This window comes from Rhipicephalus microplus, unplaced genomic scaffold (genome assembly GCF_043290135.1).
Source record: "Rhipicephalus microplus isolate Deutch F79 unplaced genomic scaffold, USDA_Rmic scaffold_14, whole genome shotgun sequence".
In the NCBI taxonomy this organism is placed as follows: domain Eukaryota; kingdom Metazoa; phylum Arthropoda; class Arachnida; order Ixodida; family Ixodidae; genus Rhipicephalus; species Rhipicephalus microplus.
The window spans coordinates 15,845,263-15,860,778 of NW_027464587.1; the positions used below are offsets into that span (position 1 = coordinate 15,845,263).

The 15,516-nt window shown below is 42.8% G+C and overlaps 1 protein-coding gene and 1 long non-coding RNA gene across 5 annotated transcripts in view; one reads left to right on the top strand and one right to left on the bottom strand.

Annotated features, from left to right (window-relative positions):
• LOC119181451 (uncharacterized) overlaps positions 1-15,516 on the top strand; it is a 607,968-nt gene that overhangs the window by 81,036 nt on the left and 511,416 nt on the right. For all 4 annotated transcript variants that reach the window (XR_012888604.1, XR_012888603.1, XR_012888605.1 and 1 more), the window contains exon 10: positions 4,128-4,220. Coding sequence is in view for 1 of the 4 variants with exons in the window: in XM_037432704.2 (XP_037288601.2) it covers positions 4,128-4,220 (93 nt within the window). In the remaining 3 variants the exon portion in view is untranslated. The remainder of the gene's footprint in view (positions 1-4,127; positions 4,221-15,516) is intronic.
• Positions 5,329-14,740, bottom strand: LOC119181454 (uncharacterized). Its single transcript, XR_012888613.1, has 2 exons — positions 14,398-14,740; positions 5,329-13,264 (listed from the first exon to the last, which is right to left on the bottom strand). It is a non-coding gene; the product is annotated as an uncharacterized LOC119181454 (long non-coding RNA).

Here is a 15,516-nt window from a genome sequence, read left to right on the forward strand (position 1 = left end):
CTGGCTCAAGCAGAGATGGCAAGATGCATGCTTGCCATCTCTGCCTGCCAAGCACCATATTTTGAGGGGCTTTCTTTAGTGCAAGCTCTTTTTTCTTGCAACAAATTACTGGTCTCTGTAAAATTCAAATCAACAGTTGCAGTATCAGTCACATGTCAAAAAATTATCGAAGTTACCAAGATGATGTAATGTTCTTGCCATTTGTGGCATTCTGACACAGCTGTCATAAATTTTAATGAGTGGATATATGCAATCGGAATGAAAAGTTCATGCAGAATATTTAGTGACAGCAATCGAGGCATATCCATTGTTTTGCCCTTGCCACGCTAGCAAATTCAGTCATCCTTGACGTCACCAAGCATTTGCACTTTCTTGAATTTGATATGGGCTTAGAAATCAGGAATACTTTAAGATGGCCCCTTTTTGAAGACAAGTGCAAGTTACGTTTAAGTTACGTGTTATGTTTATCTCTGTCTCACAAAATATTTCATGGTTCAATGGGTAATCACAAAGAGAACTATTTATTGAAGCCTATGTCTGCTCGCACTGGCCACCCACCTAAGGTTCGCTGCCAGAATTAACGTTTTTAAATATTCACTTTTCTCACTATCCATACTGCAGTGGAACAAACTACCTCAAGAAATTGTAACCGTGTCCAAGGAAATATTCAGCGTCATGCTTCAAGATCACATTTTTTTGTAGCCTGAATATACTTTTGTTTGTTCCTTTTAGCAGTCTATGCTTGAAATTGTTTCAATTTTTTTTTACTTTTTGTGATCTTTTTGCAATCTCTGCCTGTATAGGTGTGTGTGTGTATATATGTGTTTATAATATTTAAACATATTTTGCTGTGCATATTCTGATAACTACGTATCACCATTGCATGCTTTATTATGTAGCTTTATTTCTTTTATGTACACCGTAGTGTTAATGGCTTGTCGCCATTCTACACTTTTTTCCTTTTCTCTTTAATGTTCTGAAATGTATTATTTTGTTGAATATGTTTTTTTAAATATCTGTTTAAAAGTTATTTCCCTCCTACACTAATGTGACGCTATGGTGAATGGGCGACCACGACTCACCACCACGACGTGGCCCGGCTCATTCGCCATGTTTATTCCAAAGCACTTCTCCCTCCTCGGCTTCTACCATCAGTCACTGCCTTCCTACGTCACAGAATTCCCCCTCCCTCCGAAAGAATGTGCGAGCTACAAATTACATAGAATAAACAAGTGGTGTATCATCATAAAAAAATTTCAGAAGTTGCAGTAGTTCCACACCATATGAGAGTTGCAAAACTTGCACAAAATATTCTCAGGAGAGGGCAGCAGTCCGGTGAATGGGGGAGTTCTGGTGGGCGAGGCTAGCTGTGGCGTTCTGAAGAAGGTAACTGCATCTTGCAAAACTGCACTGACCATGACACGACTTGAGCAGCTGCGAGGAACGAGCAAGATTGGAAGTCTTTATAGCATTCGAAGGTCTAATGTCATAGGCGCCGAATTCTCTGTAGTACGCGCTGTATTCTGTGTCACGGCTGAGACAGAATCAGTGCTTACAGGCTGCGTGTAAAAGAACTGAAGTTCAACTAACTATGTCTATCCATAGTGGGCAGCGCACAAAAGGAAACACACAAGAGAAGGAATCAGGACAAGCGTCCTGATTCCTTCTCCTGATTCCTTCTCTTGTGTGTTTCCTTTTGTGCGCTGCCCACTATGGATAAGTTCCAACTCGCCCGCCTTTCGGTGCTACAACTATGTCTATGTTTGTGCATTGTACAAATGGTAACGTCCAGTCTCTTTTGTAGTTTTCTGTGGCGTTAGATCCGTTAATCGAATCGTGGGCAATGTTTGGATATCTGGCCCCGTCTTGATCTCTGCTGGAGAAAACTTGTATGATGTTCCTTTTTGGGAAAATGTCTTGAATCTGATATGTTTTTGCTCTTCTCGAGGGAGACATCTTGAATTTGTCGACACTTCACTTGAGTCTTTTGCAAATGGCTTTCCTTGAGCTGCGAGCGGTCTTTCGATGACTGTGGTTGTCCATGTCGGATAGCATGTCGCTTAACCTGGTTGATTTTCTTGTGCTGGTCTTGCTGGTGTTGCGAAAAACACTGAGGTGGCAGCCTTTCTAAAAAAAAGGCAATGTTTTTCTTGGCAACTTGACGTAGTGCTCACTTAGTAGCTGTTGCAATGCTTTACATGCAATGAAGTTAGTAGAACAGACTTGACTGGAGGAATATCACTGGCACCTGCGACATCGTTCATTACGAAAGATTCTGGCATCCGGTACCCTGTGAGACTTGGTGCTTCTGAGCCTTCTGTGTTTGGATTTTCAGGTGGCTGTGCTCTGGACGGTGACACCGCAACAGGCGTGGTTTGGTCAGATTTCAGGTTTGAATGCCCGTCTTTCCATGCAACTAACGAGCTGAGCTGTTCTGATGAATGAATCTGGATAGAAGCCGCAGGGCATGGCTGAGTATCCTCCGAGTTTCGCAGCTCTATCCCGACTGTAGTGGGCGTGTGAGGTGAGCGTTGTGAGCGACGAAAAAGCCAAGCGATGGAAAACCAAGATTTTCATTCTTTGAATTGTCATGGCGTTGTTCGATATTTTCCCCATGCATCAGCTGGTATACCATGAACAAGGCGTCCTTATGACACCAATAGTGACCGTTAGGAGGCTTTGAAAAGCTGCGTCGTAGAAAACCAGGTGGTGGACCATGTATGCGAGACAAAGCACAAAGGGCATCAGTAGGGTAAGTGACATCTCGTGTCATATGTTGATGCAACAACTTTGGAAATGCCGTCTTGCGTGCAGAAGGGCGGCGCGCTTGATGGTTGGGTTTTTCCCAAAATACGCATGGTTTTCTGTGAGTAAACACATGTGCCACTTCGTCTTGTGGCAGTTGTCGATTCACGTAGGGCTTTTGAATGCTTGAGGACTTTTAGGGAATCGATCATAGTGTGCGGTTGGCGGCGTGGAGCTCGAATAGGTTGAACCAGTCCTGTACAGGTCCATCGTCCGGGTGTACTTGGGGATGTCAAGGTCAGTTGATGGTGCTGTCATGATGCTGGTCATGGTGTATAGTTGGGATGCACTTGTGTTGTCCACGTTCTGTCACTGCGTCTTGCTGAGGTGTTCGATGATGATGGCCTGTTGATGAAGTGGCTGCCAGGTCTTTATCCTGTTGACTCATGTGATGCTATGATGAATGGGCGATGTGGCCTGGCTCATAGGTCATGTTTATTCCAAAGCGCTTCTTCCTCCTCGGCTTCTATAATCAGTCACTGCCTTCCTACATCACATAAATAAATAAATAAGTGGCAGTCTTGATGAAACAGCTGAGCATACAGCACTTCTGCGAGAAGCACAGAATAGCTGTCATCGGGTACATTCTAGCAAAATTAGTGCAAGCATATATACAAACATTTACTCTGCAGAATGGTATTTGTAGGCGTCTCGGAGGATGCATGCAGTTTGGTGGCACGGCAGCACCAAGTGTAAAAAATTAGGTTTTTTTTTTTAATTGGGTGGTCTCCATGAAATACAAATTAACTAGGTACCAGTGTAGCTTCATGTCAAAAAGACATTATGGAAGCTATGATGACAATGCAGTGCTTTTGGCATTTGTGGCATTCTGACACAGCTCTCATTAATTTTTGTGAGTAGATAGATACAAATGAAAGTAAAAGTCCATGAGTGACCATGTTGTGCAAGTATGGCTTGACACAACATGCAGCAATGTTTTACCCAGCCGGCCTCATGTGTTATCTATAGCTGTTGTGCAATGAGTTGCCATAATGAATTGCATTTACAGCACACCATAGTTGTTTGTTGTTTGCAACTAGGCCATAGTTGTTTGTTGTTTTGCTTGTTTTGCAACGTGCTGAGCTCTATCGAAGCATGATTGGTTGGATGCACTGCCAGTTTGGTAAAGTTTGCTTTTAACCAAACTGGTCTCGAGTTGGTTTGAGCTGTATCATGCTAGGAACCCACAGTATGGTGTGTAAGTAAATATCAATCACCCAATCTTACAGTGTCATAGATAAATAAACCAAACAAAAATTATGTCCAGCCGGCCATGCTTACGATTAACATGTTTTTTTTTTTTCTCTGGGTTGTGCACACAGGAAATCTGCAAGTCTACTGAGCATCGAATGTGCTGGCTTCTGTTGGGGCGTATGGTACGAAAGTACCATGCCAACAATGAAGACAAAAATGCTGTGAGTTGTTATCTATCATTTTGAAGTCCTTGCTTTGTTTTATCTTGTGTTCGAGAGATAAAAATAATGAGAGCCCTTATTGTCAGCCCAACTGTACTTGTACTCTACCTCAAGTCAGCACCCATGTTGCAATTTGAGTAGCCCATTCTTTTTTTTTCTGTTGTGTCGGCAACAAACATAATAAGTTCTCTCCAGTACACTGTTGACACATATGTACTAGCTGCAGCAACTCGACTAATGCCATCTTGAACCCTGTGCCTTAGGTATGACGTGGGTGCGTGAACTCATTTCATCTTGCTTATTTTTTGTGAGTGCCCGTTGCAGAAAAAAATGGTTCAAATTTACAGACAATTGCTAAAGTATAAGAAAAGTTGACAATGGCTGGCTAAACATTATGCAACACCTAGGTATGTTAAAAGGAAAAAAAAAACAGGGTTTTTTATGCATTGACTAAAGACGGCTTGAAGACAAACACCATATTCTTTTTGGCCGATGTGTTGATCCTGCCCCATCATCGTTCAAAAGCTTTCTGCATCAAATGTGGATTCACACTGTTTCAAAGATCGCAGGCACAGCCGCTGGTTTTTACATTGCCTCCATGATCGGGCTACTTTTGACCAAGCTATGATGTCAGGTAATGACAATATTATGTGACATTATGTCAAGTCACATCATGTTAATGTCACAAATTTTGATACTCTGGGACATTATCATGATGATAATTTTTTACATCACTCGTTTTTGGCACAACGGAACACTAATGCTGTCACCACCCCTGTCAAGTTTCACATTTGGTGAGGCTTTTAACACGGGGGTTCTAATGAGAAATGACAAATTAGAGACAGATGATCACTCATAAGATGCTACCTTGAACATTAAGGCATTCTCAGCAGCACAATGCATGTGGTCAGGTGGCTCCATTCTTCACTGGTTTTCCGAACATGAAAATAAGAATGTATGTTAAGTCCTAAGGGAGGGAACACCAACCTTTAGGGGTTTTCATTTAGGTAAAAATAATTTCGAAATGTGTATAAGTGGGAAGTACTGTTTAATACATATTCGGCGGCTGGACGACAGCTGACCTAGGAAACGTATGACTCAAGCAGTGTCAAGAAGACAAATCTCCTTTATTCAGTTTGCGAAACATTTTTAAGCACTACGCGGTCAGTTGAAGGTTGGCAGGAAAGGAAAGAAAACAAAATAGCACATCAAGCGGGGCAATCTTATCGGAAAGCCCCAACATAGAAAGGAGGGTGAGCATTGCGTATGTTACAACTCGGCCAAAGCTACCCGTATCGGAAGGTGTTCATGAGGATGACGCTTTATAAATGACTGGAGGTGGTAACAGGAAGCCAACATGTGGGCAGATTTGTCAAAGCAGAGCACTGACACGATTTGCACGGTCGCGTCCATTGTCGCACGGCCACATTGGCTTCACATTGGTGCCGAAGTGCATGGAGGCGCAGTCGTTGATGTACACAGTACAGAAAGAAACAAAACAAAGCGTTGTGCTTCTTTGTCTGAAACATGCCCGCGAAATTGGACTGGAAAGGCCAGGAAGAGGTGAAGTTCTGTACGGGCACCACTCGCCGAGTGCCGATTAACTGCTTGGCATGGTAGTTCGCAGCAGACGCGTGGAGCAGGGTTGATCTCGCCAGCCGGCACGACAGCAACTGAAATGGCTCAGTGAATGAGCAGCAGAAATGCAGTAACTACGTCAGAAGCAACATGGCACCCAAGTTTAACATGAAAGCCGAACATGAAATGAACAAAAAAAAAAACTTGCGCCAAGGTACATGTGCACGAACGACAGAAACAATGCCCATTTGTTAGCAGATACGGCTAAGGCAATCAGCATTGGCATGGTTTTTGCCTTTCTTGTGCCGCATTGAGAAATCAAATCGCTAAAGTGCATCAAGCGGCCATTTTTGTTTAGCATTTGATTTAACCACACCAAAGAGGAGTGATCAGTTTCAAAAACAAATGAAGAGCTTTTCAGGTAACACGAGAGCTTTTCGAGAGTTCACACCAAGCAAGCACATTCCTTTTCTGTTGTACTATAGGCCTGCTCGTGTGAAGTTAGTTTTCGACTCGCGTAGGCAACAGGATGCTCCTCGCCCTTTCTGTTTACCTGACATAGAATAACGCCCAGTCCACGGTCGCTGCCGTCACATTGAACTAAGAAGGGGAGAAAGTAATCTGGTGCAGCAAGGACGGGTTCGCTGACGAGAGGCTTTTTAATCTCAGCAAAGGAATTTCTATGTGCTTTATTTTAGTGCACAATGTTTGGCTCTGTTTTGCGCAGAGCATCTGTGAGAGGACTAGTGATATTTGCGAAGTTTGGGATATAGCTTTTGTAGTAGTCAGTTAAACCCAAAAAGAAACGTAAGTTAGTCTTTGTTTTTGGCAAAGGAAAGATAGTGATTGCCTCAACTTTTAGTTTGGAAGGACGTCGCTTCCCTTGGCCAACAAAATGCCCCAAGTAGTGGACTTCAGAGCTCACAAGACGACATTTGCAGAGTTCGAGAGTCAAGCCTGCCTCGCGTATTCGAAGAAATACATGATGTCATCATCATCATCATCAGCCTGACTACTTCCACTGCAGGACAAAGGCCTTTCTCATGTTCTGCCAGTCAACTCGGTCCTGTGCTTGCTGCTGCCACCAATTTATACCCGCAAACTTCTTAGTCTCATCTGCCCCCTTAACCTTCTGTCTCCCCCTAACCCACTTGCCTTCTCTAGGAATTCAGTTAGTTACCATTAATGACCGGCAGTTATCCTCCTGTAAGCACCTGGTAAATAGCATTGGAGAGATTGTATCCCCCTGCCTTACACCCTTCTTGATTGGTATTCTGTTGCTTTCTTTATGAAGCACTATGGTAGCAGTTGATTTCCTGTAGATTTCTTCCAGGATGCTTCCTCGACGCCCTGATTCCACAGTGTCTGCATGACTGCTGATATTTCTACTGAATCAAACGCCTTCTCGTAATCTATGAAGGCTATGTATAGTGGTTGGCTATATTCGAAGCATTTCTCTATTACCTGATTGATAGTATGAATGTGGTCCATTGTTGAGTAGCCTGTTCGAAATCCTGCTTGTTCCTTTGGACGATTGAATTCTAATGTTGTCTTAATTCTGTTAGCAGTTACCTTTGTAAATAGCTTGTATACTATGGAGAGCAAGCTGATCGGCTTGTAATTCTTCAAGTCCTTGTCATCTCCTTTCTTATGTATTACTAATGGATGATGTTAGCTATGTCGAAAAAACAGCTATATCGTCAAGGTATGGAACAGCAAATGACTTGGCTCCTTTGAGCACTTCATGCGTTAGCTTTCAAAATATGAAGGGTGAATTTTTGAGGCCAAAAGCGAGCCCAAGAGGGTGATATGTGCCTGTTGGGGCCATAAACGTGGTGAGCTTACTGGCGTTTTTTGTGAGTGGCACTTGCCAGAATCCGCATATCAGATCTAACGTAGAAACGTACTGTGCCGCGGACACTTTCTTGATCATGGCCTCAACCTTTGGATTGGGAAACATCTTTGTTATCGCATTCAATTTTCTATAGTTGATGCCGGGTCATGGTTTCTTGCCAGGACTTTCCATGATAAACATGGTTGACACATACTCGCTTTCCCGTGGCACAATTAGACCCAGTGTCAACATGTTTTGAACGCATTCATTCAAGAGGTTCTCATGACGGGGCGAAAATCTGTGCATCCTGGTTCGGAACGATTGGTTGGATGTTAACTCAATGCTGTAATAATGTGCTGCGCAAGATTTGTCTTGCAAGTATAGGAATTAAACAAGTCGCTAAAGTTACGTACAAGCAGTTCCAACTCCTTACTTTCCTTGTCAGCTAGAGTAGCTTGTTTAGTGACAGATTCAAGTATCTCTTCTGTTAATGGGAAAGAGCAGGGGGTTGGCACTTGGGGAACATGATCGTTTATCTCTTCTGGTTTATTCAGCACAATGCTCAACGTCTTTTTGCGCTAGATAAATGGCTTCATCAGATTGCAGTTATATATTGTCACATCATTGCACTAACCGAGCATAGTTACCAAGTAATTGGTGTGCGAGAGCTTTTGTTTAAATGTGATCGGCCTATCGCATGCTACTTCCAGTTTCTTTGCCTTCGAAGACCTTATAGTGAGCACTTTGTCGCCTTCCAAAGACGTTTGTGTGCATGCACATCTGTCGTAGTACACCTTTGAGCGTTTCTGGCTTCCGCCTTGTTTATCTGTGCCAGTTCTTGCGATTCACGTAGGCGCTTCAACAATGTCAGCACTTACTCAACAACTGACTTGTCTACAAACTTGTCTTCCCACTTTTCCTTCAACAACATGAGCGGGGAGCGAAGTGCGCGACCGTAAACAGGTTCCGCCGGTGTGAAACCAGTCTCTTCGTGAGTGACAGAGTGCAGAGTAAAGAGCATCATGGAACAGCTTCATCCTAGTCAGCACCCATCTCGAAACAGAGCATTCGCAGAATGCACTTCATTATGGAGGGAAGATTTTGATCGAATTACTTTGTGGATGGTAGACCGAGCTTGAGCAGAAGAGCAAGTATGCCTTCTTCACTTACAATTAATTCTTCCATGGGTACTTTCACAGTATAGGGGGGTAGTACTGCGTTAGTGGCATGTTTCGTAAAAACTGATTGAAAAAACTGATTCATTTCATTAGCGATTTGCTCTGGTTCCCTAATAACTTGCTCTGAATACTTAATTTGCGAGATTGAATCTCTTTCATCTGACAAGTATCGCCAGAATTTTTGGGGACTGTGGGTCATAAATAAAGGTAACGTAGTGTTAAAAAAATGAGCTTTTGCTTCGAACATTTAGGTAATGTTTCAAAGCTCCGATAAAATCGAATGTGTTGCTCTTGTTTTCTTTTTTCCTCCGTCGTTTTATTTTTATCTTCAGTTGAATTATTTCATCAGTTATCCAAGGATACTCCCCGTTGATGCGTTTCTTTTTATTCGGAATGAAGGTACGTTCGCAATAGTTGACAATGATTTTAAAACGTGTCCAGAGTTCTTCTATATCTGTTAGCTCGGCGAATTCATGAAGCTGTGTTTCTAGGAAACGTAGTACAGCGCGATCATTTGCACGGGTGTAATCTTTAAAGTAAGTAGGTAGTGCCTTTTTGTATTTCTGCGTGTAAGTAATAGGACAAGTCAAAGAAATCACTTTGTGGTCCGAAATGCCATTCTCGATGGACACAGAAGAACCTTCTAATGTGTGCTACTTACAAACGCTACATCAAGCAAAGACGATGATGTTGAAGTGATCCGAGTGTTATCAGTCACTAGTTAATTCAGTGAAAACGTGAAAGCCACGTCAAGAAGCAATTCGAACTCGTGACATCACGACCATCATATGAAATATTGGTCCAATTTGTTCAGGGAAGGTTATATTCCCCAGCAAGAATTATTTTTGACTTTGAGTTTGTATGCTAAGATGATCATGAATCATTTCGATGTAGTCAGGTGCCGCATTTGGAGGCCTATATATCCCTCCTACAGTTACACTTTTGTTGCAATATGTTAACTTGCACCAGATGCTTTCATTGTCAGGAATACCATCGAGTTCTAAGGATCTGATATTCTTTCTAATTGCTATCGCTACACCACCGCCTCTTGACTCTCTGTCCCTACGGAACAATCTGTATGTAGTGGGGACAACTTCTGAGTCACGTACTCCATGGTGAAGCCAAGTTTCTGTTATTATTGGAACATGTGGCTCTACGATCCTTACACAATGATTAATGGCACATAAACAACTTTTATAACCTTATGAATTTTATAGGCACGATATAACTTAAATTACTGCATTTACAACCTCAACACCCTCCCCTCCTTTTGTCATATAGTAACCAATTCAAGAAGAGAAAAGCGGCATGAGAAGGAGAAAAAAAACATAGCTATGTACACAGCGCACCATGGCTGAAAGCACTCATACCAACAATATAAAACGATAAATCACAGCATACCAGTGTAACAAGCGGTAGACTCTTATACAATAAATAAATGCACAGTATACACACAGCAATGCACACGTATAGTACAGGCTCCAACATACGAGTTGTAAAAAAAAATTTAGGGCACGAGGTCTTTAAACCTGGACGGCTTCTTACGCGAACGCTTAAAATGCCGAAGCTCATCGCGCTCTGAAGTGCTCCCTTGCGAGCAGCAAGTTCAATGTGTGAGGATGAGCCTACTGGCTCGTTTACGCGCAGCTCAGGCACCGCTGAGAGCATTGAGGAGTCCGACGACTCGCTTAAGCGTCCTTCAGTTGTAGCTGGAGACTGAGAACCCTGACGGGAAACATGAGAACCTGAAGGTTCGGAAGCATGTTCATTAGTGTTAAGAAAGATACTAGTATGGGAACTCTGCTCGTCACTAGAGTATTGTCACAGAGCCAGAGAAGAGTCCGAGGACTCTGAAGCGTGCTCGGTGCATGGTAAAACTTCATGGTGGCTGGGCACCAAAGCGGGATTTGAAACCGGTTCCTGAATACCATTTACCCCAGGGTAAGATGGTGATGCTGCAGGAATATAGATAGAAACCAATCGTGGAACTGAGGCAGAGTATTGCGACTTATTATGCAAAGGTATTGAAGAGTGCAGGCGTGAAGGTGGTTCCCATTTGGAATGGACGATTACAAGTTTAGAAGCATTCCAAACTGATCGATCACTGAGCTTAAATGCCGGGGATCCCACTGCCGACATAACGGTAAACGGTTTTCTATACTTGTGTTTTTTTCCTGGAACACCTACTTTGACTCTTTGGCGAACCTGAATGACTGGAGGTTTGGCTCCTCGCTTTTGATCCACATAATTCTTCATGTACTTCTGCCTATGAAAAACTCGCGTCCTTATCATATTGTCCGAAAACGACTGCGTAGTAGAAGGCAACGGCAGATCAGCTATGTCAACTGCTATACGAGGCTGACGCTTATGAAGCAACATCACGGGAGACGATCCCGTATTTGCCTGAGCAGAAAAGCGGTAAGTACCCAAGTACTTCCTAATTGCCTTCTTTAGAGGACGTTGTTCTAGTTGGGCTAGTTGAATGTACCCTTTAAGGACCCTGTTAAACCACTCAACCTGCCCATTGGCTTGAAAATAGTAGTTGCAAGAACAGAGGTGTTGAATACCTCATTCGGAAAGGAAAGTTTCGAACTGACAAGACTTATACTGGAGACCATTGTCTCTTACTAAGCATGCTAGAAAACCCTCACAGCAGAAGAGTGAAGTCAGGAAGGTGATGACTGCATCAGACGCAACGTCTCGAATGAAACCTACCTCAGCCCATTTGGAGTAATAGTCAAAGTGACTGCAAAGCGACCATCTGAGGGAACATTTGACAGAAAAACATTAATGTCCATGCCTAACTTCTTCCACTGGTTCTCAGGAAAAGAAACTAGTTGTAGGGGTGCAAAGACAGGTTGTGCCGATTTGTCGGCAGCCTGACAGATGTAACAGTTCTGAACCGCACTTTCCACTTGTTTGTCAAGGCACGGTCACCAATACCTGTCACAAAGCAGGTGCTTTGTCTGAATTACGCCTGGATGATTCTCATGGGCTAAGTGAATTAAATGCCCCCTACAAGTTTCTAAAAGTGTAACACGTTCTCTGCGGAAAATGAGCCCATCGGCATAAAACAGTTCGTCTTTCACTGCAAAGTAAGGTACAAGTATTGAAGTCAAATGCTTCTTTGGAGGCCAACCCTCAGCAATGTATTGAATAAGCTGCTGGAAGGTACCATCATTAGCACTGGCTGCCTGTAACTCGTCCTTATTTAAGCATGCAGCAACCAAATAAATTGTCTCTTCTTCTGGCGCCTGTGCTGGCAAAAGCTGAACTGGCAGCAGAGATAACGCGTCCGCTACAACATTATCGGCATCTTTGCAATATTGTACAAAAAAGTCATAATATAACAGTGAACAGATTGTCGCGCCCTCTGGGAGCAACAATGCAAAACACTGCATTGACACTTGGGCGTGCGCTTCTTTTTAGGCTGCTCAATGCCACGTGCAACACTGCTGTCGTCGCTTCAATAAATGACCTTGGCTTGCACGGCGCCTGCCGCCGCTGTCAGCTGTTTTTGCTCTGCAAAGGCGTAATCAAAGCCGGGTCAAAGCGTCTAGTTTTATTTCGTCGAAGGGGATGCTTGCAATTTTGTGCTACGATGGTTTTAACGCTGCGCCCTGATTATTTCTATTACTTCTCGTTTGCTCGTCTGAAAATGTGCACTTGAGATTGATTTCTCACGGGAAGTTTGACGAATTCTTTTAACTGTGCCACTCTGTGGTTCACGATGTGTCTCACTAATACGATGTGAGTAATGGTTGCACAAACAATACACAGATACGGTAGAGTGCAAACAGAAGCACAACAGTACCGATCAGTACTTACCGCGAATTGGCCGCTTTGTCTTTCACGCAGCAGTCAAATTTCACTAATCATGACATCAATGAGATACCGGCTAGGATACCATATAAATATGAAAGCCCGATGACAAGAAAGTGGGAACATTGACCACTGCTATTTACTTGCAACTAGCACTGCAAGCACTCTTTTCAGGTGCGATGTTCATGGGAGTCTTTCCAATGGCACCGGCGTTTGCTGCTTGGGCAACGTCGTCTGCTGCCATTGACAGACATGCAAGTTAGATCCACCTGGATCAACGCTGCATCCCACTTGCATCACGTCTTGCTGCTCACTATTTTACCTAAATGTACACATCGTGGGCTCCCCACATAAATTTGATAAACTACCGACTTCGCTGCACCTTCCATTAACGCTGTGCTATAGCTGTGTACCACACGAACACACCACTTATAACCACGTTACTTCTAGTGCAATGCGGAAAACAAGAAAAAGGACAGAGCATCAAGATAACAAGCAGCTCCTCTTACCTTTATCATGTCTCCACCACTGCGACAAAGTAGCATGTTCAGCACCTTTTGGCAGCAACTCACCTAAAAACAAGTCCTAGGCACTACCATGCTGTTTGGCAGAATGTGGCGGCGCTCACAATCCTGATAAACACAAAAACACAAAATATTGCGTTTTCTAGTTAGTTTTGTTGTCAAGAAAAGGCGCTACAATCTACTCTCTTTCGCCATTTCGGCCAATGTCGTGTTCGGATTTTGATACATGGAGCCTATGGGGAGCTTCGCAACTCGTATGATGGCACAGTGCCACGAGTATGCTTGAAAATGCAGTGAAAGTATCTTTCATACTTCACAATTACACGCATCCTGTATACATGCTTTACAATGCAACATAAAATATTGCAGTAGTAATGCATGGTACAAGCACACATTGCAATCGGGCATCAGAACCTGCAATTATCATGAATTCATGGGCGGCCCACTACAAAAGTCAGGCAGGCTACTGCGTCTTTACCGTTAAGGCCACGTAGTGAGTGCATAGCGAGTTCGGAAAGATTTAACGTGCGCAATTGCCCGTGGTTTAAAGCATGCTACCCATTAAACAGAATGCAGCCGTATGCGAAAGCTTCACTGACACAAGCCATTTTGAACTCGGAGCGCACTAGGGACAGGAGATTGCTATCGCGTTGAACTATTAAAGGCGAAGCTTAGGGGTCCTGCAATTTTATTTCTGTGCATATAGCAGAAAGAAAAAGAATGAAGCAATAGCAAAGGCTACGTAGCCTGACAAAGGATCTTGCTCTAAAGTGCAGTCTGGCATAAAAATACGTAATGCAGAACTTAGATGCAATCGGAGAACAGCGTTTTCTACAAGAACTCACAATCAGCGAACTTTTACCGAACAACCAACATCACAAATGTACCCAATTCGTTACGGCGGCCTCTCCCCCACCCCAATTCTACTTTCGCAGTTGACCTCTTCCTTTGTTCGCATATGAGGAGAGGACAAAAGGCACCCTAGTGCCAGTCATTCTTCTTATGGTCACGAAACACTATGGGCAAGCTTCATATGCTGCTTGAAAATACCGCAACGCAGCAGCCCAGAGGTGATCATCTCCACCATTCGTGTATTAAAATGCTCGTGCCACGCTAGACAAGCTGCTGGATATGATGACGTGTTTATGTTAGTGGAAACATGTCGGGAAGAGGATGCCTAACAGGTGTTCCGTGCCTGTTCCGCTACAAGAAAACCAAGAGCATGTCAATATTATTTTTACCATTAGACAAGCAGCGGTGTCAGCAATCGAAGCAGGCTCTCTCAGCGCAGGAAAGGGGCGATATTAACTTTGGTTCAAAGCATACACGTGCGTGTGTGAACCATTTCAGAGTGTCGAAGATTGTCGCTGCGTAGGATTCCAACATCAATGGCAAATCCATGTCCCTGAAATTTAAAAAGTGAAGGCTGATGCCATTTCAAGGATTTTTCAAGGACTTCCTTCATATCTCATGAAGGGCAAACCCCGGTCTTGCTCATCAACAATGTGGCCAACATGCAAACGACCACATGAGTCATAAACAAACAGATGCAAACTAACGGGTTCAGTTAATATGGTTGTTGTAAAACATTTAAAAGCAGTCTGGTACCCCAATTCATATTCTAGGTTGGATGACTTATTCGAGACATTAGGGCTCTGTGTATGGAGTTCTTGTACAAAAATTAATATATTATTGAGCTTGATTTTTTTTGCACCAGCTACCTGTCTTTCTTCTTTATTGACTTATAAAGCTTTTTTTTTTTTTCAAGTTTCCGACCATGATGGCAATATGGCAATATCAACATCGGTGAGATTATCAACATCAGTGAAACAAGGCTGTAAAAGCCTTGTTTTAAAGAAAGCGAAATACTTACTCTCCATTGTGTGAATCTGTCAAAATTTGGGCTCCGTGTTTTGGGAGTTAATTTTTTTTTTCAAATTCGGGTGTTTTTTTAAGTTTCTTCCATGGAAAAAGAAATTTTTGCAATTATTGGCTTTTATTTATAATAATAAAATATAATAAACACAAATTACCTAAAATTTGGTGTTTATTATTATATTATAAATTGTTGAAATGTAGTCTTGATTATTTAAAGTGAAATTACTTCGCATTGTTGCTAATAACTATGTTTCTCTATTCTTTCATTTTTTTCTCACTTTGCTATTTACTTACCCTGTTAAAATAAGGTGGTTCACGCACATCGATGCACACTCGCCAAAGTGTACCTTTGGGGGGGGGGGGGGGGGGAGCAAGTCAAGCTGTGTCTCGGCTTCATATCCCGGCTTCTCTCATTGCCTTGATGAAAAATAAAGGGCCTATTATTTATTATTATTTTCAATACTCCAAATTTTTGGATAAAA